This window comes from Drosophila ficusphila, unplaced genomic scaffold (assembly GCF_018152265.1).
Source record: "Drosophila ficusphila isolate 14025-0441.05 unplaced genomic scaffold, ASM1815226v1 contig_791, whole genome shotgun sequence".
NCBI classification, from domain to species: Eukaryota; Metazoa; Arthropoda; class Insecta; order Diptera; family Drosophilidae; genus Drosophila; species Drosophila ficusphila.
Window position 1 is genome coordinate 23,138,992 of NW_025064737.1, and position 26,215 is coordinate 23,165,206.

Here is a 26,215-nt window from a genome sequence, read left to right on the forward strand (position 1 = left end):
GGAGAAGCCCGCATCGCAGAAGCCCCAACGCAAGCCAGTTGTGAGCAAACAAATTAGTGTTTAATTATACATAGGCAGCCAGGGCCAACCAGCCATTCATTAGGCGAGAAAAAATGCATCAAAGCGGTGGAAAATGAGTGAAAAATCCAGCGACAGCCGGCACAAAGACAAACACAAAGCGAGCCAGAGAAAAGGGCGAAAATCGGGTCAGAAACTAACCGCATTAGAGGATGCAGAAGCGTCCGAAAGCGGAAGTGAAGTCCGTGACGGGTCCGGCCAAGCCGCCCCGTCTGAAGGCCGCGAGGAAGCAGTTGCAGTTCGAGAGCCCGCTGCCACGAAGGACACGCGCCCAGCCGAAGGACGATGGACAGATGCAGAAACGAAATCCCCGGCAGCAGCAGCAGCAGAAGCAGCAAAAGCCAGCAGACAAAGTCATTGCTATGCCGGGCAGCAACCAGGATGCGGACACGGATGCGGCAGCGGAAGCAGCAGTGGACGTGCCAGAAACAGAGCCACTTCCTTGGCCAGATCCCCACCTACAATCACACCCACACTCGCACACACACCCAGCTGCAGATCCTGGCCAGCATTCGGTGTGGCACTCACAGTCCTCCTCCTCCGCCGCTGCAGCAAAAAGACGTCTCGCCGAGGGCTGCACCACACTTATGTATGCCTGTCAGCGGGGCGACATTGTCCAAGTGCTGGCCCAAATGCGCGAAAAGGTAAGGTACACTGGAGATAATTCTATGATAGTTCAATAAAAGTGTAAATTTAAATGATTATGAAGAGTAATTAATGATCTTTGGTACTTCTTAGAACCTAAAAACAAGGTTACTTCTTAGAAAACCGTAAAAACGTAATACAAATAATGGTGGCCTAGTTAAGATGTGGAGTTAATCAATTTTCTTGCTTAAATCAATCATTCATTTTAAATATTTTAAACATCTATTAAGCCTCAAATAAATATTTGCTCAGTGAACTATTTGTAAAAACTACCCAAAATAGTCTAGTTTGCCACATGGAAACACGTGTTTTAAGTTTGGGGCAACCAACAAGAAAGACTGCAAGAGTGTAATGGAAACAGGACTTGCCAGCTCCCGGGCAGGATAATGGCTAAGCCGAGGCGGTTCAAGCATGACAAGTTGACTTCTTCCAGGTCTGCGCCTTTTTGGCTTCCAAAAAACAAAGCCAGTCATCTTCGGGCATCCGACGACAAAAGGCCCGAAAATCGGGCAAAGGCGTAGCAAGATTCTAATCTTTTTGCAGTCACGATGAGCCAACACAATGCTTAAAGCCAACGGAAAACCCTTCCGAGGTTTCGGGTGATTCTGGTGATTCGGGTGGAAGGGGGGCTTTAAATTTCCGTTGCAGTCATTTCGGCGCATTGTTCACAGTTCAGAGCTCCTAATTGCTTCATAAACATTTATACAACAGGCCGGGGCCTCAACAAAGGAGAGTTGAATTTGAATGCTGTAAATGGCAGGACATTTAAAATTGACAAAATAATCCCCCAAGCTTAGTTATGCCGGCCGAATGGTGAATGCTAAATGGTCCTTCCACTCCTCTTTGCTCCTGCTCCTTTTTTGGCCATCATGGCCATCATTTGATTCCGTTTCGACCGGTCGGTCTTCAGCCGTCCGTTTGTCCATTTGTCCTCTCGTCCGCTCGTCCTCCGTCCATCAAGCGCCTAAATATGCCAATTTCACATTTAATTGAAATTTGAAAAGTTTTTAATTGAACGCAGATAAATTTTCAAGGCCTCAATTGGAAGCTGAAGGCGCCTGGTCATGTCCTCGAAAGCCTTTCCTTCGCTCGCCCCTTTCGTCGTGGGATTGTCATGTTGCTAGTTTTGCAATTATTCGCCAGCAATCGTTAGCCCTGACAAATGCCTTCATTTCCGGCCAGTTGGCGTGCCTTCGTCCTGGTAATTGATATTGACGCCAAATTTGATGTGAAATTGCCTGACATTGAGTATTGTGCACAGTTCGACGGCGACTTTTTGCGCAAATACTTAGATGAGACCCCACTCCACAGTTCGCTTCCCCTTCTGCCAGTTTGTTCGGTTATGTAATTGCTAAATGACATTTTTGTTGCCTAACCTTGGAATACCTCCCACTTCGAACGCTGCCGAGCAGTTTATTTGCCTGTGAAATATGGCAAATGCCGGCGATTATTACTTACTTTGGGTCGCGTATTTTATGAGCCCCATAAACAACAACAACATGACCGCATTTCGCATTTTACGTTGCCCGGCTGAAAAATGAAATCGAGGCAATGAGCCTGCCGCGGAAAAATCGGTTCTCAACTTAGAAGCAACGAGGCGTATGCGTAATGCGAATGTGCATTGCTTATGTAAATTGTTCGACGAAGGCTCCGCGTCTTCAAATGGCGCACTCGTATTTTTAGAACAAGTCTCGCTCGGTTCAAGGTGATTTGAGTAAATCTGTATATAATTACGTCGCCAGTCGCTGACTGATATTATTAATGTCGGCGGTTGCGGCTATATTGTTGTTCGCCGCGCTTATTATTGCTGTTCTTGTTGTTTATTCTGTTATATCTTGTGCCTGTGAGACATATTTTAATTTGTCTTTCCTCTGCATGTCTGTGTGCTGGCAGCCTTGATAAGGCCGCCTTAGCTATTAAAAGTTTTAATGTCTTTAATTCTCCGTCTTCTCTGGCCAACAGTTTTTCATCTTGTTTTTGTTTTTTTTTTGTTCGCCTCTTGGTCATAGAATAATTAAACAGCTCCACTTGGCTTTTTCGCCTTTGTTGGTGTTTGCTTAGCGCTTCTATATTTTTGCGAATATATTTTAATTGCGCTTATAGTCTGGAGGACTCCTTGAACTATACGACTTGCTCTCTTTATTGGATTTTTGTGTTTTCGATTTATTGCTGTGTTCAACATGGCGTATGAGTAACAACTATTGCAGAGCTCTTCTCGACTGAAGCGAAAGCTTCTTACACACACATTAAATACATACACATACATATATATATGAGTGTATATAGGGATGTACAGGGACATTGGCTTTTGTATACACTCGCACACAGCGATGGTGGCTTTTCTGCTTTTTGAGAGCACTCAAGCAACATTCATCGACGTTGTTTACTCGCCTGCTATTGTTTTGCTTAAACTTTTCATTGATGTTGGTTTTTCCAGCCACCCCTCAATATCTTGGGCTCTCGTCTTTATTGTCTGCTGGCGCTGTCTTTGTTGTTGCTGCTGTTTTTACCAATTAAGTCTTAATTTCTTAGAAAATAAAACTTTTTGGCTCCTGGCATTGTTGCCGCCGTTGTGAATTCCCTGAGCTCGGTGCCCGCCTTTAGTTAATGTTAATGGCGTAATTGTGCCACCTCCGCATCGAGGTCAGTTGTTGCTGTTGTTCAGCTCCTGTGAGTACTGTTCGTATTCCCCCGCCTCCCCCTCTGCCCATCTCCCCATCAAGTTTAAACCGCAATTTAGCCGAGAGTTCGAAACTGAAGTTTTACACCGCAAGTTGGTAATTGTATGTCTATCTAAGTGTGTGTGCCGCTGGCTGGCTGCCATCCCTCAGATTGCTGCAGGTGTGAATTATTTATTTTCACTTAAGATTTGCGGCGTTGTCGGGTCCTGGTCCGTAGTACTTCCTCCTCGGATCCTTGGCCACCCGGCCACTAACCAACAGCCCCTTTTCGCTTTTACAGCTTTAAGCAAAAGTTTTCGCTCAAAAGTCAGCTGCAGAAGTTGATTTTGGCCGGGCAAGAGCCGCAAGAGATGCTTTTGTTTGTTGCAAATAATGTAATAACAAAACAAGCCGGGAAGCTTGTGAGGGAATGATGAACTGATTGGATATCCTAGCTCATATTCTGGTGAAACAATGTATCCTGAATTTTATATGTATAATCAAGGAAACGGCCAATCTAACTAAACCACTTGATTTTGGTGCTTGAATAAATCAGTTTTTCAAAACATTTTACAAACTTGTATATCTTACAATTTCTCTAAAAATACCCTTTTTTAAACCTCAGGCCAAAGTTAATGAAAGGGAAAGCTAAATATGAACCTGCACTACCCCAAAGCCTTAATTTATACCCGGGGAAAATCTGCAAAGATTTATAATGCCCCGCTGCAAAATCTTCCTCACAGGGTATGTTTGTGCTAAGGGAAAAGCAAATGGGAATTCTGTGCGGTCCTGGGAGTGCTGGAAAAGTTGTCGTTGGAAATTAATTTGAAATTCAGAACGCCTTGTTTTTCCCCCTTTAATATTAATATTGAAGCAGCGGGATGTTTAGAGAATGTACTTTCCACCTTGTACAGTTTCCATTAGCTGCGATTGATTGACCTTCGGTCGGCATTTTTTAATTACGCCCGCTCAGAGGAGCACTTTTCTTTCCTTTACTGGGTTCTTTACCTTTTGCTCGTTGCTGGTTGCCTTCGCCAACGCTCAATCAACGTGCAAATTATTATCAATTTGGGAAAAATGGTGAAGGGAGTGAAGCTGACTTGGTGGCTGCAATGCAATCGGCAATTGGGAATCGGGAATCGGCAATCGTCCGCCGGATCCTCTTCCTCTTCCGGTTCCTTTGCCACCGCCACGGCTTGGTAATTTTAATTGCGATTTTTTCCAACCAGCCAACTAGCGCTGCAACAGCGCTCAACACGTTTGGCACATTTTGTTGAAAATTCATTAAAAATGACGTCGAAAAAGTTTGCATTTCACCCAGTTTCCTTCTCGTTTATTCAGAGAGAGTAGCTCTGGCTGTTCAATCGTTCTTTTATACGATTTGCCTTTGCCACTGACATTCAGATTGCTTGACGGTATCTATTTAACTTCAGTCGCAGTCGCAGTCATTTGAATTTTTAATTAATCGCTCGGCTGTTTGGCCATCCAGTCAGTCAGTCAGTTGGTCGGTTGGTCAGGTGGGGAAAGGTGGAAGGTGGAATGAGTGCAATCAGCGCCAAAGGTTGTCCAACTGGAGCTCCCTGATTGGATCGAAATATTTGGCCAAAAACTGAACCCCGACATTTGCATGCGATCGAAGGAAAGCAGGAACGTAGAAACGAGAGAATTTTCGACAGTTTTGCATGTCCGAATACAATTAATTAGGCTGCGAGGCCCAACAAATGTCCAAATAAAAGTCGACGCCAACGAGTTAAATTAATGGCAAATGGTGTACGGGTTTGAGGTTTCGGTCATCATCATCGGTGGAAGTTTTCGGCCCCGACCAGCGTCACTGGGCTAATTGAGCACAAAAACCCATTTCCAATTGGGTGGAGCCGGAGACCCAACTTTGGCCGGCGGACCATATGCGTCGGCTTAGCCGGACAGCTGTCCAATTAATTAGAAACCACCAGAAGCGGCAGACGACGGACTATGACGGGGATGACTCTCCATGCCGAGCTGAGTTGAGTCCGAGTCTCCAACCAAAGTTTGCAATGGCAAATTAATTACTAAAATCGTAGAAATTCGTCTTGCAATGGATGCCCGCTGCTGTTTGGCTCTCGAGATGACTTCCTGGCCAGAAGTTGCAACCAGAAGTTGGCCAACTGGAGTTGACGGCTCGCTCCGGCTGGCCGGAGCACATGTAAGGATATCCGTGTATGAATTTCTGCTGCTCCTGCTCCTGCAACGTTTTTGCTCAAGGAAGCGCCCGGCGGGCTAATCACATGCGAGGGGGCCAAATGGTTTGCGGGGAAGGGGCGACAAAACTTTTGCCTCGGCAACCAACCAACAATATTTGCTCAGAGTGCATAATGACAGTCAAAGTTGACACAAATGAGCATAGCTTGTTACTAATTTTAATGCGCTTCGGTGCACAGTTCGTCCTTTCGTCCTGCAGCTTCGGGATTTTGGGGTCGAAGTTGGAAGGGCAGAAAGTTTTTGTTGCGGAAATTACTCGAAATGCGAAGGGCTGGCTTGTGCATAATTTTTAATTGACCCACGCCGGCGGTGAATGTGGACTTCACTCGACTTCCTCTCTCTCTCTTGAAAATACTTTCCAAGTTAATTCGATTTAGACAAAACTTGAGCCATGACTTACAACTTACAACTTGGCCAATGAATTATGCAGGCGACATGGACATGCCTCATGCCGGGCTCATATTTTCCATGTTCAGCTGGGGCTCCCCAGTGTAAAGTATGCATGAGCCATGTACCCGGAATTGAATTGCCGTTAAAGCGGGGAAAATTGCTCTTGATGTTTAGCAAACATTCTGCCACCTGAGAGTATGAGATTGGAGATTGGCGGTGGGCTGTTGGCTGTGGGTTGTGCCAAGTGCTCCGTGCTCCGTTCTCCGTGCTCCATGCTCTGAGCTTCGTGTTCCGCGTTCCGTTTTCCGTTTTCCGACCGCCGGAAAAGTTTGTAGATCAAAATGAAAGTTTGCCGTTGTTGTTAATCCGTTGCACGGCATAAAAACTATGCGAAAGTTTAACTACACAGCCAGGGGAGTGTGGAAGCAGGGGATCCTGAAACCTGGAACCCGGATCCCAGATCCCGGCACATGGCACATGGCATAATAATAATCCGTGCGGCAAACCTTTTGATGAGTTCGGGCTAAAGCGGATAAGGAAAGGCGGGGAAAAGTGGGGTGGCGGGGGCCCCGAGCCAAAGTAGCTGTAAATAATTGCCAAAACTACTTAAGAATGCTGCACAGTGAAACGCTTCCTCAAGGATCAGCAGGTGGGCTCTCAGCTCGTCGGCGGCGGTGGTGGTGGTAACTGCGAAAGGGGTAAGAGATGCCGCAACAAAGGACGACGAGTCCTGGCAACTGCAATGCACGCAGCCAACCGCCATTGTTGCTGCAGCCGCCAACGTGGCACTAATTAGAAGTATAAAAGGTGCCACAACAACAGTTAGAGAGCAGCGTCGTCCTTATTCCCCCTTCCTTTTTCCCCACCCCCCGCATTTCCCCTCCCCTTGCCGGGGTATCTTTCGGCTGCATGAGCAGCAGTTAAGCTTTGTCTGTCGAGCATGCAAATTATAGTTGCTGCTGAGGCGTCTGGCGGCTTGAGACATTGCCACGCCTCCTACGCCTATTCTACTATATATAGAGCTACTACTGCTGCTGTCTCTCGAGCTTAATTCCCAAACAGGGGCGAAGACTGGGGGTTTGTATATCAGAGCATTTATGGTTATAACCCACATCGATTTGAGAATATGAGAATATGTATTTCTAAGATGGACTTCTGCATCCTCATGGTATTAATTTATTGTACTCTATTTAAATCATTTCAAAGCCATGCCATGAAACATGGAAACATAAGAAGAGTAAATTTAATTTAATTAATTTTAATTGGATTAATATTATAAATACCCTAGATTGAATGTTTCATTATGGAAATAAATTAGAGAACTCTTTTGAACTCTTGAAACTTAAAAATATTTTGATAATAATTAACATTTTCTCATCAAATTAATATACACTCCTAAAATCAATAAAACCTGTTTGGTTTCGGTTATCAACATAATAGGTGTAGGCGCACAGTAATTTTCTGAATTCCTTTTTGGGGGAAGGAATTTCTCGGCATATGAATAAAGAAAACCCCCCCAAGTAACTTGAACCCCCGCCCCTGTTTCCAGGCGACAGCTACCTGCGCACTTTGCCGCTCACGTTAATTAAAATACATCTTGTGGGGCCGGGCAAATGTGATTAACATATGAATGGCACATTGTCCGCATAAATTTGCCATTGAGTGGGACTCCGGAGTGTGGCTTCTATGCCCTGTGGTCACTTGACATCTTAAGCGGTTGCAGATAGGCCGCAGCATCGGCGACCTCGAGGCGCCTGCAAAAGAGTTTCCGGCATTTGGGTGCTCCGATGATATTCCGGGGTTATCCTGCTGGAAGACATGCTGTGCCCCCAATTTCGGGGGGAGGCTGCCGCAAACCTTTTAATGTGCCATTCTCCCGACGCGTCACACATAATTATGGCGGATGTGCTGCCCAGCGAAGCGTTAAGTCGAATTCTCGGTTCTCCTGCTCCAGGATACCCATCTCCTCCCCTCGAACCTCCTTCGATGTCGGTTGCCAGTTGCCAGTTGCCATTTGTGCCCTTTCATGGCTTTCAGGCCATGCATGTATTTTATTTTTTATGCATTATCATGTAACTTCCCAATGGCTGCCTGGCTGCCTGGCTGCCTGCCTGCTGTTATTGTTGTGGCGGCTGCGTCGTCTGTCATTATTATTTATGCTTTATTTATATTTGTACGCACTTCCTGGCCGGGAACCCCTTGCTCGTTCGGCCACACGGCGTATGCGTCATGGCCGCCCACATCGGATCGTGAATCAAAGGAGTAGAACATCCTATGACTTCTGCGACCAGCTTCCATCTCATTGTTATGCTAATGGCCTACGATATATGAATAATAAGCCCGGCCACTTCGCGACTTCTGACCACACGCACACTCGGTTCGAGGCTCTGATTTCTGCATTTCGAGCAGATCCTGTGGGTCCTGCCTGGACGGTGGAGTTCGTCCTTTGACGACGACAGTTGTCGCTTCAGTTATGCAAATGCCATAGGAGCCGGAGGAAGTAGTCGGACTCGGGGGAAGTGGTCGAATATTTGATATCTTTATATCTTTTTTCGAGAGCAACGCAAATTGTTTTCCTCTGTTTCTTGAACACAGGACTCTCGTTCAGACTCACCGTTGGCATATAAATCCGTTGGCCCCCCCAAGGCCTTGTGTGCCTGCTCTGGGTGTAAAAAACCCAAAGGAAGTTTTAACTTTAGTTGTCGTTTCGGCATTCCCGGAAGCTCTTAAAGGCAGCAGCCACAACACGTGCATACGCACTTGGATACGGCTTTCAATGGCCAAAGGATGAGCTGGCAGGACCGAGATGAGCAATCGTAAAATGCGAAATTTTATGTCTTTACCAGCCTAACTGTTGCTTACAGGGTTCGCTTTTTTTTTTTCATCCGCCAGACATCTGCCATAAATCCTGACTCGGGCTTTTTAATGCCCACCTTTTGTGTTGCTTTGTAGCTCATTTGCCATTAATCTGGCGAAACTAAAAGTGAGATAACCAAGGCCAGATGGACTGGCAGAAGAGTTTTCCTCATTTACGACCTAGGATCGTGGAGTGTGCTTTAATAATGAATAAATTAGTAGTATGTATCCTTATGTATGTGTGATTCAAGGAGAAAAAGAGTTTAATGTGGGTAATAAGAGTTTGCCATTCGACTTGGTTTGAATGAAATAACTTTATGGCAGCTACTCATTATGTAAAGAATAGAAAGTGGAAAGCATTTCCCATTGGTTATGAGTCTTCTACCTCATTTGCGGTTGCCATTCGCCACCTCTAGAACTCGTGATCTTTCTCTGTTGTTGCGACCCCATTTTTCTGTGGCCTAGGCACGTTTTATTTGTTTAAGGAACTATTAAAATGGCATAAACAGGAACTCGAACGGCGATGGCAATCGCACTGCTGGGCCAACTGGTCTGGCGGATTGTTGGACTGTTGGACTGGCTAACTGGCATGGCAGTGCCAAAGTTTTATCTCGACGAGCAGGAGGGAGGTGTTTGGAGGGGCCAGCTGCTGCTGCCTTTTGAGCGCATTGTTGTTGGCCGTATTTGATTATCGCATTTCATTTTGTGTCGGGTGAATGTAGAAAGTTGAATGCAAATTTGCATGACACCAACAGAAGCGGCCAGTGGGTGGGCGATAATGATGGTAAAGATGATGATGATGATGATGTTGTTGATGATGATGATTGGGAAGTAGCAAAGGAATACGGCAACAATCACACCAACCATCATCGTAATAATAACAAAGCAGCCAGAGAAATACAGCCCCATCGTGGGGTTCCTTTATGGTTTATTTTTTTTTGTTTTCTTCCTTTTGTGGCCACCCGGCAAAAAGGGGGAGGCTGGGCTGCTGTCAAAGTTTTTAGGTATCATTTCAGTTTATTTGAATTATTCATAATCCGGACGGCAGCGTAAGAAACAAACAGCAACTCAGACAAGGACGGGACGGCAGAAAAAGCTGGCCAAAGATAACGGAAGCAGCAAATAAAAATCGTTCATTGTAAACATTTTCCCCTCGCTGGAAAGTTTTTTGGCAAACAAAAGGGAAACGAAGCCGCAGCTCAAATTCGATTCAATCAACAGGGAAATATGGAAATCCCACAGCGCAACCCACAAAAAAGAAAAAAACATTCGCACCATATTTCAGTGCAAACTGTAAATTAAGTGAAACATTAAATATTTAACTTTGGCAGAAATAACTTTTGGGCTTTTTTCCTCTGTCGTAATTCACCTGTTGAGCCCTCGGAACTTTGGCAATCCTGTGGCCAAAAGAGGACCGTTTTGGGCTTAAAGTATCCCCTTCAAGTGCGCCCATGCAACACGCGAATGCCTAATAGTCAAAGTTTACTTTCCACGCTCTCCGTTTGTTGTTCTCGCCACAAGAGTTTCACCTGACTTTCTATAGCTATCGAACTCTTGTTTGACTCATACTTAAATGTGCAATAAATTGAGCACCTTGTAGGGATTTAAGGAGACCGAGGGGCAGACAGGTGAGAGGTGGCCTCCAGTCGACTCACGACAGTTTTACGACAGTCACGCGATCGCCTGCTAGCGATATAAATAGAAGGGCGGCGTGCCCAAATGTTTGTAAAAATTGAATGTTGGTTAGAAAAGCAACACAGTCAATCACTCAGTTTACTGACAAGATAAACACAAAATGCACGGAAACCATAACTTCATTTCTGTCTCGTTTCACGAAAATCCAAATCCCTTGGTTAACATTAATCGGAACCTTAAAACAATTGTAATACAAGATTAAAAAAAAAAATTAAATTAAAATATGATAAAAATATGTCAAAAAATCGATTTTTTTTACATATCTTCAAAAAAAAAAAAAAATTGCCAAAACGCGGACTGGAATAATTATTGAAACTCTTAATGACCTTCCAAACCCATTTCCGTAAAAATCGGGAAAAAATTTTTTTGCCAAATTTTTCCAAAAAAAGTGATCGGGTGGTCGGTTTTATAGTTATTTGGTTAGATAGCTGAGGTCATTAGCTGTTCAAAACAGTGCGTCTTTTGACTGAGGATCTTATTTTGGCCAAGTTATAGGCCAAACTCTAACCGAAATAACCCAAAAAGCTCAAATTTTGGTAATTGTGGTCAAAACTGTATTATTGTACCCCGTCGGTTACCAAAATAGTTGTCTAAAAATATTTTTGCTACCCCAATTTCTGATTACTGCAAAGAAAGTTTAAGATAAGTTCTGGGAGACCTTAAATTCTTGTCAAGTTAAGGGGTTCCTCGATTTTTCTGAGTGAATGGGCAGATAGGCGGAAAATAAGGAGGTGTGGGGGCAGCAAGAAATTAGCACAAACTATGCCGCAAGAAAAGTTAGTTGCGAAGCCTAATAAGCGGCGCCCATGGGCTCCCCAACGAAGGACTTCGCTCCCCTTCCCTGAATCATCATCCGCCCGGTTGGCCGACGATTTGCCAACGTTTTCACTTTCACATTTGCGTGCTGCTGCTGACGTCGTCTTCCCCATACTTCCCTCCTCCTTTCGCCCTTCCGCGCCTCCTTGTTTCCTTGCTCTGTCGGCGTCGCTGTCGTCGCATTGCGAATTCCTGGCAGCAGCGGGCAAAGTTTTAGCATACTTTTCGGCGGCGGCGACAGTATTTTTTGTGCACTTGACATGTTTTGACACGCTCCACGCTCGTCGCTCCTTCTAAAATCGTTTTAAAGGGGAAGCGAGGGTCCTGGCGGCAGGACCGAGCATGTTCGCCTCGCCGCTGGAGTTTGATATTGTTTTGCGCGCCAAAAATGCAAACGATAATCTGGTGAGCCAACACACCACCTGCCTTGGCAACCTGGCAACTCACCACCACGACCACCAGGTTGCCCAGGACGACGGTTGCCAACTTCCAGGCCTTCCGCAGGACCTCCCCCCTTGCCCGAGCCACTTGCACTTTCCAGGCGTCGCCTTTCCCGTTTGTTTACCTTTGCTGGGTGTTGCTTTAGTTACTGACCATCGGCGGTCCGTAAAAGGCGTTGTTTTTCCAGTTTGACGGCCATCATTTCTGTCCGATTAACGCGTAAAAAATGTTTAATTATTAATTGGCCAGCCGGATTGTTTTGCTTTATCTTTTGTTGTTGTTGTTGTTGTATCGCATTTAATGTCCTGCCCGGAGTGTGATGCGTTTGGAAAAAGTAATTGCTTTTGCCTCGCCAATCAGCCACTCGACACAAAAGGCCGGCTGACAACCAATCGACCAACTCGGCCGTTTAAATAAACAACACCACACGATACGATACAATACCATACGATTCTTTACTATACGATACGTCACACATTATTCGGCCAAAATATTTGCTGGCAATTAAGCCGGGGACCGTGAAAATTACGCGATCCATCAAACGCCGCCCGGCGGCAAAGAAGGCGGGAGGGTATGTCGCGGAAAATGCAATGTGCAATATGCAAATGGCGTTTTAATTAGTTTATTAATCGGCTGCGGCCTCAGCTCAGCAGGTGCAATCGCCTGGCCATAATTTTCCGGCGGGCGAAGTAATTAATTTCTGACGCCCGCAACTAAACCGTTTCTCGATCATTTTTTTTTCTCATTATATGATTTTTTATCTTATTAAATTGTAGCCCCTATTGCTGCGGCAGCGGGACCGAAGCCATCGCAACGCGCTGCACTATTGTGCCGCGCAGGACTCGGATCAGAGCCAGGACCTCGTGGCGGCCGCCAGCATCGCGATCGCAGCTCCCGAGCTGCTGGAGTCGGCGGACGAAGATGGCTTTACCCCGCTCCATCTGGCCGTCATCCAGGGCAACCTGGCGATGGTCAACCTCCTGCTGGCCAACAAGGCCGACGTGAACGCGGTGGACAACGAGGGTCACTCGGTGGTGCACTGGGCCACCGGTGGGTTTTTATAATTTCTTCGGAACTTCTATTTACACAAAAACATTTTTGCTATTCTGTGTTTTTATTTGCTCAACGTAATTTACCTGCAAAATGTTTGCTTTGCACTAACTGAATATGCAATTAATTAATTCCGCAAATAATATACGAACTATTTATTCAAGGCTTCTATTATTTTTTGCCTTTTTAACTAATTCATTTGTTTTGAATGGCTATTAATTAATTGAACATGCATAATTGTTGATATCGGTAATGAATTTGAGCGTTGCTTTTAACATATTATTTCTAATTACGAATATTCATATTATTTATGTTGGTTTTACTTTTCAGTATGCGGTGAGGTGGAGTCCTTGCGAGCTGTCCTGGCAGCAGGAGCCAGTGTGTCCAAGCCGGATGCCAATGGAGGCACTCCTCTGCATTATGCTGCCCAGATGTGCGGTGCCAGTCATGACAGCAAACATCAGGCCAGTTCCAGCTCGAGTACAAAGCTCTCTCTGGAGATCCTGGGCATCCTTTTGTCACATCCCCAGAGTAGCGTCGATGTGCAGGATAAGGATGGTCGTCAACCTTTGTTGTGGGCAGCTTCAGCGGGATCTGCTAAGGCAGTGATTGCCTTGGTTAAAGCGGGTGCTAGAGTGGAATCATCAGATAAGTGAGTTAAATACTATATTATTATTGATTAATATTTTATGTTTATCCTTAATCCTTAAAGGGATGGTCTCACTGCCTTGCATTGCGCTGGTTCCCGTGGACACACCGAATGCATTGACACCCTGATAGGACTTTGTGGTGCCCCCACGGATCTCATCGATTCCAATGGCTGTACGGCTCTCCATTATGCGGTAACTTTGGGTCATGCCGATGCCACTGCTAGATTGTTGGACTTGGAAGCAGATCCCAATCGACAGGATCGCAAGGGACGTACCCCTGCCCATTGTGGCTGTTCTAAGGGACAATTTGAGACCTTGAAGCTTCTGAAAGATCGTGGTGCGAACCTCTGGCTGCGCAATGCGAAAGGTGATCTTCCCCTCCACGAAGCTGCGGCTTCCGGGAGAAGAGAGTTGGTAGAGTGGCTTCTCAGTCAAAGACCCAAGCAGGTAAACACCACCAGTAATGATGGTCGCAGTTTGCTTCACATTGCGGCTGCAAATGATTACACGGATATGTGCAAACTTCTATTGGATTATGGAGCCGATGTTAACGCAGTTTATCGAAATTCAAGGGGCTTAGTTTTGACCCCACTCGATGGAGCTTTGCAACGTGGTCATCGCTCTACTGCCAAGTTTTTGCAAGCTAATGGTGGTCAACCCTCCAACAAGGTGCGATTGTCCAGCAGAAGAGTGGGGAATCCTTTCCACGAAACCAATGCCACCGATTTGGTGAGACCTCTAAAATATGTGGAGAAGGAGGAACTTCATGATTTGCGTAGCTCCAAAAAGTATGTGGTGTACCTAAAACGCTCCGATTCGGATAATGGAAATGGGAATGGAAATGGACGGGATCCCGATGGTGGCTGCAGTTGCTCGGAGCAAACTTACCGAAAGGAGCAGCAATTGAAACATGTTTGCCGGAAACACAAGAGAAGACAGTTGAGAAGAAGAACCAGCAGTTGTGGAGAATCCAAACACGAACGTTGCAGCGAGATTTGTCGTTCCAAAAGTAACATTGAAATCCGGAGGAGGAAATCCCGGGAACGGTATGCCAGTTCCAGTGAATGGGAGGAGGATGACGAGGACTCCTGCGAGAATTGCTGCTACCATAAAAGGCAAAAGGATCGAGTGGTTCCCCGCAAACGTTCCACTTCTTCGAGAAAATCAAAAAACCATGAAGACAGCGATGAGGAGCAGAATCACTCGGCTCCCTCATCGCCGGAAAAGGGATCAAGGAAACCTCTTACCATAAATGGTGATCACCAGGCTGATAATTTCAAGGAGCAAAGTAAGGAGCCTCCTTCATCCGCCAGTAGACATCAAACTCCACCCACAAAAGAAGGAACCTTCATCAAATCTCCAACTCAAAGCGCCAAGAGCGAAAAGTCTGGTCAAATGGACAACTTGCTGGTGGAGGAATCCCATGCAGTGGAACTCACCGATGAAGAACAGGAGGCAGCCAAATCGGTGGTGACCCAGGTGGATGTACATCACGATGCGGATGAGAACCAAACTTCAAAATCTTCCGAGGAATTACCAAATGCAGAGGAGAAGATTAGTGAAAAGGAACAGGAACAGGAAGCTAAGCTGCAGCTGAGCGAGGAGGAAACCCAGTTGGTGTCCAAAGAAGTGGAGCAGGTGATCAAAATAGCAGCCACAGCATTGAGCAGCGAGTCCAAAAGTTCCAGTGAGGAAAAGCCAGCGGAAAAAGAGCTGCCAAACGGGAGCGAAACACCAGGTGAAAAGCCCAAAGAGGAGGTTAAGGAAGCCCCAAAACCACCTACTCCCACTGCCCCGCCCAATGTGCCTGCCACGGCCCCCCAACCACCACCGAAAGAGGAGGCATCAAAACCACCAACCGCCGCCGAGAAACCTCAGCCAAATGCCAACACGGCCGAAGGGGTTGAATCTGCGGCTTTGGAGCCAGCTTCAGTGGGCAAAAAACCTGAGGAAATGAAGCAGGCTGAAGTCAAGCCGAAGCCCAATGCCACTTCCACTCCCCCGCCCACCGCTCCTCCAGCGGCGGAGTCCAAAAAGCCGCCGACCACCCCCCTGCCACGCCCTCCCACAGCCCAACCGCCCACTCCCCAACCGGAGCCACCGCAAAGGGAGCAGGAGACGAGGCGCTCCTTCACCCTTCTGGCTTCAGATTCCGCAGACGATGACCCAGTTGCGAACCCAAATCCAAATGCTCCGACTTCGGCTTCCGATGAGCCAGCCACCGAGCGGAAATCGAGCTTCCAGGTGCTGAAAAGCGATGATTCTCTGGGTGAACTGGATGATAGTTCCAAGAGACCAGGCCGCAAGGTCGACTACGAGGCTGGTGTTGGTAATCAAGTCTTTCAGGTGGTGAGCGAAGGAGTTCCTGCTGCCCAGTTGCCAAGTGCCTCGGAGCTGGAGAAGATGGAGTACGACTACGAGGAGTACGATGATGACTACGATGAGGAGGACAGAGATGGCATCGATCCGGAGCACGATAGTGCCTTGCGTCGCTTTCTCAGCAGTGGGAATCGCCATGGGGTGGGCGGTTCTGGAGGTGGAGTGGCGGGATCAGGAGCTGCGGGATCAGGATCCATTCAAGATGACACTTCCGAGGGAATGGGAAACGCTCGCAAGCGGCGCCTCAAAAAGCGCGTGCGCAGCGGCAACAAAACGCGCAGCAACTGGAAAAACTCTCAGGATTCAAGGGATGGCGGGAACATGGCAGCTCTGGCCACCAGCAAGGATCAGGATTCGGGCTTCGAGCCAAGTCCGCGGGCAGAGCGCAGTAAGATACCCACTCTCCGATCCGCCCACACTGCCCACATGCCGCGTCGTCCCATTTACGCAACATTGGATGGAAGGTCCTGCAGCAGCAGGATGGAGAACCGGAAACCGGGAGACAAGGGAGCCTGCGACATGGGAGCCGTCACCCGTTCCATTCAGCGAAACATTAGGAGGTGAGTACAAAAAAGGATATTTTTGAAAATGAAGGAAAAGTTGGCTTAAAAATGGGAACAATAATTATCTCAGCAATTTAGTAAAATAATTTACATCTTTTAGGTGAAAAGTTTTTTAACACGATCGTTAGCAGCACTAGAAAAAATTATCGCAGAAAGTTAGTAACTTATGCTTAAGCTATTGATTTTTAAAAACACGGAAGATATGCGAGATAAATTCTCTTTAAAAATCTGTACAAATCGACATGCAAATGGTATCCATTAATATGAACTTTTAAATTGTGCGTTTTTTCCCCCGTGCACTCAGAAGTGGGACAGATTGGACCTGATTGCGGGGAGTTCGAGCCCCGGAGAGTTGATGGCGAAATTCATTCATTTAAATTAATCTCCAGGCAGTTAGTGGCGCCAGCGAAGCTGCCTTTTCGGCCGTAGATTTATTTACTTGATGCTTGATTTTAATCAACTTGAATGTCCCGCTGCCCGACTCGCATTATATCACGCGCGCACTTCAGTTTCCTTCTCCACTCCTCAGTTGCGGCTGCGGCGGCCTCTTAATGTAATCAAACTGGACGGAGCCGAAGCCGCCTTAAAGTTAATTTAGCCGGGGATTTAATAGCCTGGTCGGCAGTATTCATTTCTTTTCTTGGCGTTTTTTTTCGGGAGGCCAGTCGGTCCATTGTTGCGCCGGTCGGGAAATAAATTGCCCGGCTTCCGTTCGCCATAAAAAGGAGCGCTTTAAAGTTATTATAATGCGGTTAAAGGCAATAAACGCGGCATTAATGCTCGTTTTCCATGTACTTGAGTATGAACTATGGACCGCCGACCGCTGACCGCTGACATTAAGCCCATTGGCTCAACTGCGAAAAAAGCAGGTGGGCGTTGTGCTAGTGACACATTTATTGGTGACAGGTGCTTAATACAGTTCTTTTCCTACTTCTTGTTTGCTGCTGGTAATTAACCAAAATTAAATGTGTTCCTTGGCCGACCGAAATCGTAAATCATAATTAGGTCAAGTCCAGTTCCAGCTCGTTGGCACCGCCCTAATATCCTGGCTGATTTATTCCAGTGCCCTCGAATGGCCCAAATCTCGTCCGCTGCCAAACCTCGACTGTCATTAGCCGAAATGCTCATTTCCGGCAAAGAGTTGCGCATTTTAATTAGCTGCACAGAGCCATCCACGTGGGGGAAAGTGATGCTGATGGCGTTGGTGATGGTGAAAGTGAGTAAGCGGCGAGAGCAGGGGGAGGATGCCCACCTGCGGTGGGATGTTTTGTTTATGCAGAAACTTGAACAAAATATGAAAATTAGCCGCAAGCAGGCAGTCGTACCGAAGCAAAGTCTTTGGCTCCGTTTACAACTCGCTAATGCTAATTGTAAATGGAATTAGTGCAGATTAGCGAGAGCATTTTTAGAGGTCCTCGAAGGCAGTGAAAGCGGCAGCGGGAAAAGCAAGGACGATTACCATTTGTGTTCGCTCTTCGTTTGCCGGCTTGTTGCGGAAATCCTTTTGTGCCCCGGGATTTCCCTGGAAATTGGCCTACTTCTCCATCTCTACTAGTGGTAATGAAAATCTCGTGTGGGCCTAATTTAATTCTGTCATCCTTTGCTGGTGCTCTGCGGATCGATGACATAAGCCGTGTGCGGCTGTTGCTCAAACTTAAAAGTCAATTGTATTTATTTATGGTATTTGCATAAGCCGGCCCGCAAAACTTAATTAAAAAGCGTAAGCTGACTTTTATTAATTTTGCTAATCTGGCTTGTAGCCCATGAATAAATTTGCAAACATTCACCGAGAAAGAAAAACAAAACAAAACAATAACGGAACGAAAACAGAAGCGAAATCCGGCCGTCGAGCGCATTTCATAAATAATTCTTTCCACTTGACTAATGAAAATATTTAACTCGGCTGTTTGCATAAGCCGTAGCCGAAGCCGAAGCTGAAGCTGAAAACCGGCATCCAGAAACAAGAAACGGGAAGCATTCGAAACCAGAGGCGAAATTACGCCATAGCGAAAACCGTGTTAAGGTTTTCGTCGAATACGCGGCGTATACGCAATGTACGCAAAACGCGAAACCGAAAGTCAAACAAGTGTCTTGCTCAGCAACTTTTCCGAACAAGTTCCTCAACAAGTCTGCGGAGTGAGTCAATTAATTCCCGAAGAATATACGCCGGGCATCGGTGGGGGCGAGAATTCAAATAGAATTTACTCGGGCTTCGAGGCAAAGTGGCGAAAAAAAAGAAAGTAAAAAGTAGAAAGTGAATCCATAGCTCCCAGTCGAATACTCATACTCTGTTTCTCTGTTTCGAGGCTTCGGGTGGGGGGTGTGTCGACCAGGAAAACACCATGAAAAGTGTGTAAATAGAGACTTTATTTTATTTCGTATTTTCCATTTTATTTTTGCATTCGCATGCTTTCACACCCAAACCCAAACCCGAACCAGAATCCGGATCCTGGCAACTTTATTTTTTGTTTCCTCGCCTCGGCTCCGAAGAGATTAAAATTTTATCTGACGCATAAATTAAACAAATAACTTACCGGCGTTGTGTGCGAGTTTGTGTGTCCCAGCAGCACAGGTGAGATTTGGGATTTATAATGTGCGCTCTCACGTAATTGACGTTGTTAAATATTTGGATTTCGTTTTTCGGTCCTCGGCCGCACCCAGAAGTTTATCTGTTGTCCTTCGGCCTGATTTTTGTCGAGCGTCGAGCGTGACAGAATTAGGCATATTTGTTGACCGACTTTAAAGTGCTGATGATGCCGGCCAACTACTGGGCCCTCGGAAAATTCATTAAACTTTTGGCGATTAGTTTAAGCCTTAACCGACCGAGATCTTGAGCCTTCGGCTTGCCGGTTCTTCTTGGTTTTCAGCCATCTAGGGCCACCAAGCCAAGCCAACCAGCCATCCATCCAGCCAGCTAACCACTTGGCCAAGTTTGAAGTACGAGCTCAGAAATATAGCCGTAATGAAAAATGAAGCGGAAAACTTTTCGGGAGCCGCAGACTTTTCGCGAATTGCGAGTGGGTGCGACTTTGTCAACACTTTTGGCGGCCATCGATTTTTGCTAGATGGTATGTACGTAGGTAGGTAGGTTGTATATGCAGGTATGCAGGCCACGTCTCTTTGCCAGGACAGGATTCTCCGGCTGTTTCTGGCCCAGCCATTAACACTTGGCAAAAGGTTTTGCCAAAGCTTGCTTTTGTTGGCCGTGTGCCGCGCAAATTGCCGGCGGGCGGGACTCGTTGTTGCAACTTGTGCAGCGCTTAATTTCTTTGCATTTCGTTGTCGTTGTCAGCGCTTGGGAAAAGTGAGAGCTGCGCCTACGATGGTGCTGACTTTGCCGCCGGCGGGTTTTCCACTTCATCCACTTTGGCGCTGCGTGCACTTTTTGCCTGTCACATTTGTGTCGCAAACAGGAAGAGCTGGGGTGGTTGGGTGGTTCGTCGGGTGGTTGGGTGGTTGGGTGGCTGTCAGTCAGTGGGTCGCTCGGCCGGTGGGACAGTTGGTCGCTGCGAGCGGTGGCAGTGGAAAAATGTGCCACACAAAATCAACGCGCACAAGAAAATGAAATGAAAGTTGTACTAGGCGAACGTGGAGCGGAAACGGAAATCAGTAGCAGCAGCAGCGGCAAAAGCAGCAGTGGCACAAGAAGTGGGTTGACTAGTGGGTGATGATGGGCTGGCTGGGCTCGCTGGGCTGACTGGCCGTGGCAAAAAAATATGCCAAGGACAGTATTGCAAAAAGTATTTGCACAAAGCGAAAGACTTGCAAAGAACTCAAGCGCAACCGAATGGAGCCAAAAGCGAGGCGTAAAATTGAAAAGCGCTTCGGCAAACAAGTGATGGCGATGGCGATGGCAATGGCGATGATGACGACGATGGCTGGCTGGCTGGATGATGGCCACGATAAGGAGGGCCATGATGATAAAGACGGCGATGAAGATGACCACTGCTGGGGCAGCCAGCAAAACAAGCGAAAGAACGTCCAACCAACCAACCAACCAACCGACCGTCGGAGCGCTTTGAAGTCGCTCCGCGGGATTTCTTCGGGCCCTCGGCCAATTTATTACGCCGCTTTTGGCTCACAAGGATTCTTACCTATTTATTACCTGCCTTTCGCGGCTTGCGCCCTTCTAGCCATCCGGCCATCTAGCCAGCTGGGCATCTGGCCATCTGGCCATCGCATCCGTCCCACGAGCAATGAACTTTTGTTTCAAAGTCAAATTGTTTTGCATAATTTCGCGCTGCGCAGCCAAGTGGCGAGCAGTGTCAAGCGGTCTCCTTCCTCACAGCTGGCGCTGGGTAAACAATTTTCCGAAAAACGCCGCTTTTCTGCACTCCAAGTGCCCTCGACAAATTTGCTTAGTTTTTTCGGTGAATGCGCTTCTCTGGCGAGCGAAAGGCAAAGCGAAAGGCTTGCTCGTCAGTTGATTTAGAAGAGTCGCTCGCCCGCAGCCGAGTTAAGCGAGCAACTTTCGAGGATGCTTTTATACATCTCTCTCTCTATACCTATATATATATAAATATAGCTATAGAGCCTTAAAGCGATGCTCCTCGCCTGTTTGCCTAATTTTTAATAAAATTTCTAATAACATTTTACGGCTTAGAGGGTGCCGTTGGCGGCTTTAATTTGACTCGCCTCGCTCCCTCGCTCGTTTTCAATTATTAATAGAATTTCTTCCGCGTACGCACTTTAGTATTTTTGAAATTTTAATAACATGTTGCCTTTTATTGTTCCGCTCGAGCTGCGGAGCAGAAGGTCCTTTGTCAGTGGCTCGGCAGGCGGCAATGCCTTTTGTTTGACTCGCGGAATATCAGAGCGACAGTTTACATACATTTGCCAACATTTGTTTAGCAGGGCTTTGCTAAGAAGGTTCTGATTCTGATTCTGATGCTGTTTCAGTATTTTTAAAGGACAATGGAAAGCGGGCGCAAAGATTGCGCTTTTTCCTGGTCTTTGTTTATGGCTTCCAATCTTTTCCATCTCCCATCCGCAGATACTACATGGAGCGCAAGATCTTCCAGCATTTGCTGGAGCTCAAGTCACTGCAGATTCGCTCCAGCAAACTCAACGAGGCGGTGCTGGTGAAACGGGCCGTGGACGACTACCACAAATCCTGCGTCCTTTTGGGCGGCGAAACGGGAACGCGACTCAGGCGCTACAATTTCAGCGAGTACACGTTCAAGAACTTCGAGCTCTTCCTCTACGAAACGCTCAAGGGACTCCAGCGCCCGGGCACCAACAACTTCCAGAACATCAACGAGGTGTACGAGGAGGTGAGCCCTGCCTGATTAAGTACCTCATCCAGTCTCAGGCTCATCCAATCTTTTCCCACTTTCAGGCGGAGCGGCGGTTGAGTCCGGACTACAATGCCTACGAAAAGGCTCTGCAGTGCACCACCAAGACGCATCGCTGCCTGCATGCCGCCCATGCCTACACCGGAATACCCTGCGCCGCCTACAGTAAGTAATCTGTTTAACAATGCCACGGAGAAAAAATATTTTCAACAAGGAGCAAAAAAATGTAAAAAACTTCAAGCCAAGTGCCTGTGCAAGAATTAAATAAAGACCTAAAAAAACAAAGACCAAAAAAAAATGGAAATAAATATGAAAAAATATTAGAAAGCCAGGTAAAACCCTCTTGTAATATTTGTAAATAAATAAAAAAAACAAAATGGAAATAAATATGATTAAATATTAGAAAGCCAGGTAAAACCCTCTTGTAATATTTGTAAATAAATAAAAAAAACCCTTGTTAGTATTACGCTTGAGGATTAGTTAGCAGTAGTTAAAAATAAAAACAGGTTTAATCTTGATAGAAGTGTAGAAAAACATTTGCTCCATTTATGACATACACGCATAATCGGTTTATTTTCCATTTAGAATTAACAGCTTTGACAATGGCTAAAAATACGGTTGATTAAACAATTTTTTCCCGTGCACTGCGCCCTGCTGCTCCGATTGCTCGAGGGCTTTAAGCGGCTCTGTGCAAGCGTGAAAAATGGCACCAGACAGGCTTTGGCTTTGGCTTTGGGTTTGGCTATGGCTTTGGCCGGGCCAAAGAATCAAATCGCCCGGCCAACTCGTTGGCAACACTTTCGCCGGCAGTGGGTCAAGCGTGGGTCAGACGGACACTCGAATTCAAAGCATCTCAGTCTGCCGGCAGCTGCGGGGCACAAAAAAATATAAATCCTAATTACGAGCGGTTTATTCAGTGCGGGGCAAATTAAAAATATTCTTGGCCAGGCTTGCTGGCTTTCAACTTTTATTACATCTTCACTTTCGACTGTTTCTCTGCCGGAGATGGAGATGGGGCCTCGAATAAAAAGGGGAATGCATCCGGCTTATGCCAAATTAAAAACGCATTCATTTGTGCGCTCCATCTCCATTTCCACTTGCCCTTGTTTATGCACAGTTATTTTGTGGAAATTAGCAAGTAATCCCAGTCGAGTGGGGTCTTAATCCAACCTAAAGGGCGGTCCTTGTTAGTTTTTATCTACCTCATGCAATTTAGCTGAGTGTCTTACCTAAAACTGAATTGCAAAGCCAATCATTAATCTAACGCTTGTCTAACGCTTCTTGCATTGCAGTTCCCATGATGAATCACCACACGATGCCAAAGTTCGGCTTTGGACCGTACAAGAAGACCGGCAGCGTGAGCAGCTTCTTCCTGCCCAAAATCCTGACCAGCGGCCGCGCCTCCAGCGGTCGGGCGGGCGGTACGGGCGGCGGAAGCGCGAGCGGCAGCCGCTGCAACCACAAGGTGGCGCTCGAATTGTCGCACGGCAAGAACAAACAGCTCATTTCACTGCCGGCGGAAAAGCTGGACAGCAATAAGCGATATTACGTGACGTTCACAGTGAAGGACTCGCCGGGATCGTCGGCGTACCAGCACCAGCAGCAGCAGCACTGCAGCAATTCCGCGGGAGGCAAGTAGTGTTGTATGCTGCATGCCACATTACGTATACGCCATGGCCATTGCCATCAGCCAACGGCCATCAGGCATCGTCGCGGGATCCTGGGCCCGCATCCTCGGGCTCCTTTTTGCTGTTTCTGCTGCCATGGCTGCCACTGCTGCCGCTGCTCCAAATGCATTAAAACAATGCCATCGCAACATTTTGTGTCGCTGCCTTTGCCGCTGTTGTTGCAATTGTTGTGGCCACCCGTTGTCCGCGCTGCCCCCTTTTTTTTTCCCATTCGCTTCCTGTCCTGATGCCGGAGTAATTCCACGGAAAATGGGGGTTTTTGCAGGGTGTATCGAGGTTGTATACACTTAACCCACTGGGTTGGCAAAATTCAATTTATTAGGCACAACAGCACAAAAGCTCTTTGGTTTCTTAGGCTTAAATCCAAAGATCTAGAAAAGAGTTATGCGGTTCGATGATTTTTCTTTGCAGGGATTAAACAGCTTTTTGGCTTATAAAATAGTAATTTTGTTTGTTTTATATCATATGATTTGCAACCATTTTTAAATTATTAAAGATTTTTCCAAACATCTAAGCTAAAGCCAACAAAAATTTCAGGTCATTACCTTAAAGTAATTTCTAAAGCCCAGAGGGTAAGGTATAGGTAATTCGACTAGGTGCCCCTGGCATTAATGTTGTTTCTGCTGCACTTTAAGATGGCCAACTGCTGATAATGGATGATGGCTCTGCTCTGCGGCTGTCAGTTGAAGTTGTCACGCCGGCAGCGATGCAGCGTTGCAAGCGGCGGTGGCAACAGCAATTGCTAAGGCAACGGCAGCTTAAATTATGTGCTCCTCCAACCCCGGGCGGTTGTTCACTTGTTCAGTTGTTCAGTTTTCAGCTCTCAGTTGTTCAGTTGTTCAGATCCGTGCTGTGTTGTTTGTCCGCCTCGCATTCTTTTTTGCCGTCTGTTTATTTGTTTGGCTGTTTGTTTGTCCGTTGGCGCTGCCGCTGTGCTTTTATTTCAGTTTTTCATTATCATTTTTTGTCGCAGTCGCTGGGTTTCGTTTTTGTTGGTGGCTACTGGTTGTTGGTTGGTTCGCTGGTTGGTTGGTTGGATGGTTGGATGGCGGGGGGAAATGGCTGCTGCTTGGCATGCTCCTAATGCCACAGATAAGCGTTGTTATTAACGCTCGGCTTACCAGGACTAGGCGACAGGCGTGAGGACATGCCGCCCATCGTCGCTTTTGTCCAAGGATGAGCAGGATGCGAAGGAGCAGCAATAACAACAACAACAACAACAACAGCAATAGCAGCAAAAGCAGTAACTGCAGGGAAGCAAGAGCAGAAGCTAAAACAGATTCAGAATCAGCGAATGAATAAATGTAAAATATGTACCGTGCATTTCTTTGGCATTTCAACATTTTTACTTTATTTGCAATTTTATTTACTTGTCTGCTTGTGCGCTCCCCTCCCTTCACCCCTGCACCCCGTCACCCCGTTACCCCACCACACCCCTCCTCCCCCTTTTTACCATCCCATTCAAGCCATTCAAGCCGTTGTTTGTTTGTTTGCTTACTTCGCGCTGAGTGCATTGTAAATGGAGAATAATTGCATTGCATACAAAAAGCGTCGCGATTTTTAAATTGTATAAGCGAGCAGGAGCAGCAGCAGCAGCATCGCAGCAGCAGCAGCAGCAACGCAGCAGCATTCGCCGTAAAATGATTTCTTTAAATATCAAATTATAAGAGAGCGGAGTGCATAATAAATTCCACGTTTTAAGAGTTCGCGTTCTCGTTCTCGTTTCGCGTAGACCTAAGGCAGCTGTTGCAAAATAAACGTTGAAAATGTCTAAATTGAAGCGGCAGTTTCATGCAATTCCCATTTCACACTCACACACACAAACACACACTCTGAAAAGAGAACTCGACCACATACACGTGGCCGTAGTCAAAACAAAGCCGCCACGCCCACTCACCCACACACACTCACTCACACTTTCACTACGCCCACATGTCCTTGGCATAGATGGAAAAAGCGGGCTGATTGCTCGCTTCGCAGGCGCCGGTATCATTATTTCAGCATCTGCTGAAACGACGACTGCTGACAAAAGGAACAGGCTGGCAAAAAGGAAAACATTTTTACGGCATTCTCGGCATTTTGGCAGCCACCTCCCTTCCTGTTCTCTCCGTATCCTCCGTGTATCCACCACCCCCTTTGGATCCTCTTCCGCGCCGACGATTTGGGCTTGTAAAACCGAAGCTGTGCCGCGGCGATGGCATTCTTATGGCTGCCATGAATGTCAGCCGGAGAAGTGGCTCTTAAAACCGCGGCGACTGCAGCTGTCAGCCAGCCAACGATCGCAATAATCACCGGGCTCAATCGAAGCCGTTATGAGTTTCGCCAGGGCAACCGTCCTGCCATTCAGCTATCCTGCCATCCGACTGCTAATTGAATTCCAAACTGGCCTTTACATTCGCCTCCTGGCAGCGGTTGTCCAATTTCGGTTGGCAGGACATTCGGGCAGGAGCAGTGCTGATAACTGTGTTGGTTAGCTAAAAGAAGAGTCCGAAATGGCATTGAAGTTTGGAAGAGATAAGGTTGACATGTTATTAAATAAATTCTAATTAAAAAAATTGAATGTGAAATATTTTAAGAAATAAAAATGTTGGTTTAAAATACTTAATGGGAGTTTTGGTTTTAATTTTCTTTTTTTGAAGTAGAGATTATCCATATTTATAATTCTTTTATAATTTAAATGCATTATCCAACGACATGATGTTTATGTACTTTTAAAACCCAGAGCGTCAGAGTTGAACGTCCCATTTTGACCCTTAAAAAGTCCTATTTGAC

General features: G+C 46.5%; 1 protein-coding gene across 1 annotated transcript in view; it reads left to right on the plus strand.

Moving 5' to 3' along the window:
* The window catches only part of LOC108088543, a 28,463-nt gene extending 3,502 nt beyond the window's left edge, over positions 1–24,961 (plus strand). The window contains exons 2-8 of the mRNA XM_017186389.2: positions 75–722; positions 12,596–12,869; positions 13,200–13,521; positions 13,582–16,458; positions 21,455–21,734; positions 21,800–21,920; positions 23,048–24,961. Of these exons, the coding sequence (XP_017041878.1) occupies positions 231–722; positions 12,596–12,869; positions 13,200–13,521; positions 13,582–16,458; positions 21,455–21,734; positions 21,800–21,920; positions 23,048–23,394 (4,713 nt within the window). The 5' untranslated portion in view covers positions 75–230 and the 3' untranslated portion in view covers positions 23,395–24,961. The remainder of the gene's footprint in view (positions 1–74; positions 723–12,595; positions 12,870–13,199; positions 13,522–13,581; positions 16,459–21,454; positions 21,735–21,799; positions 21,921–23,047) is intronic.
* Positions 24,962–26,215: the final 1,254 nt, after the last annotated feature.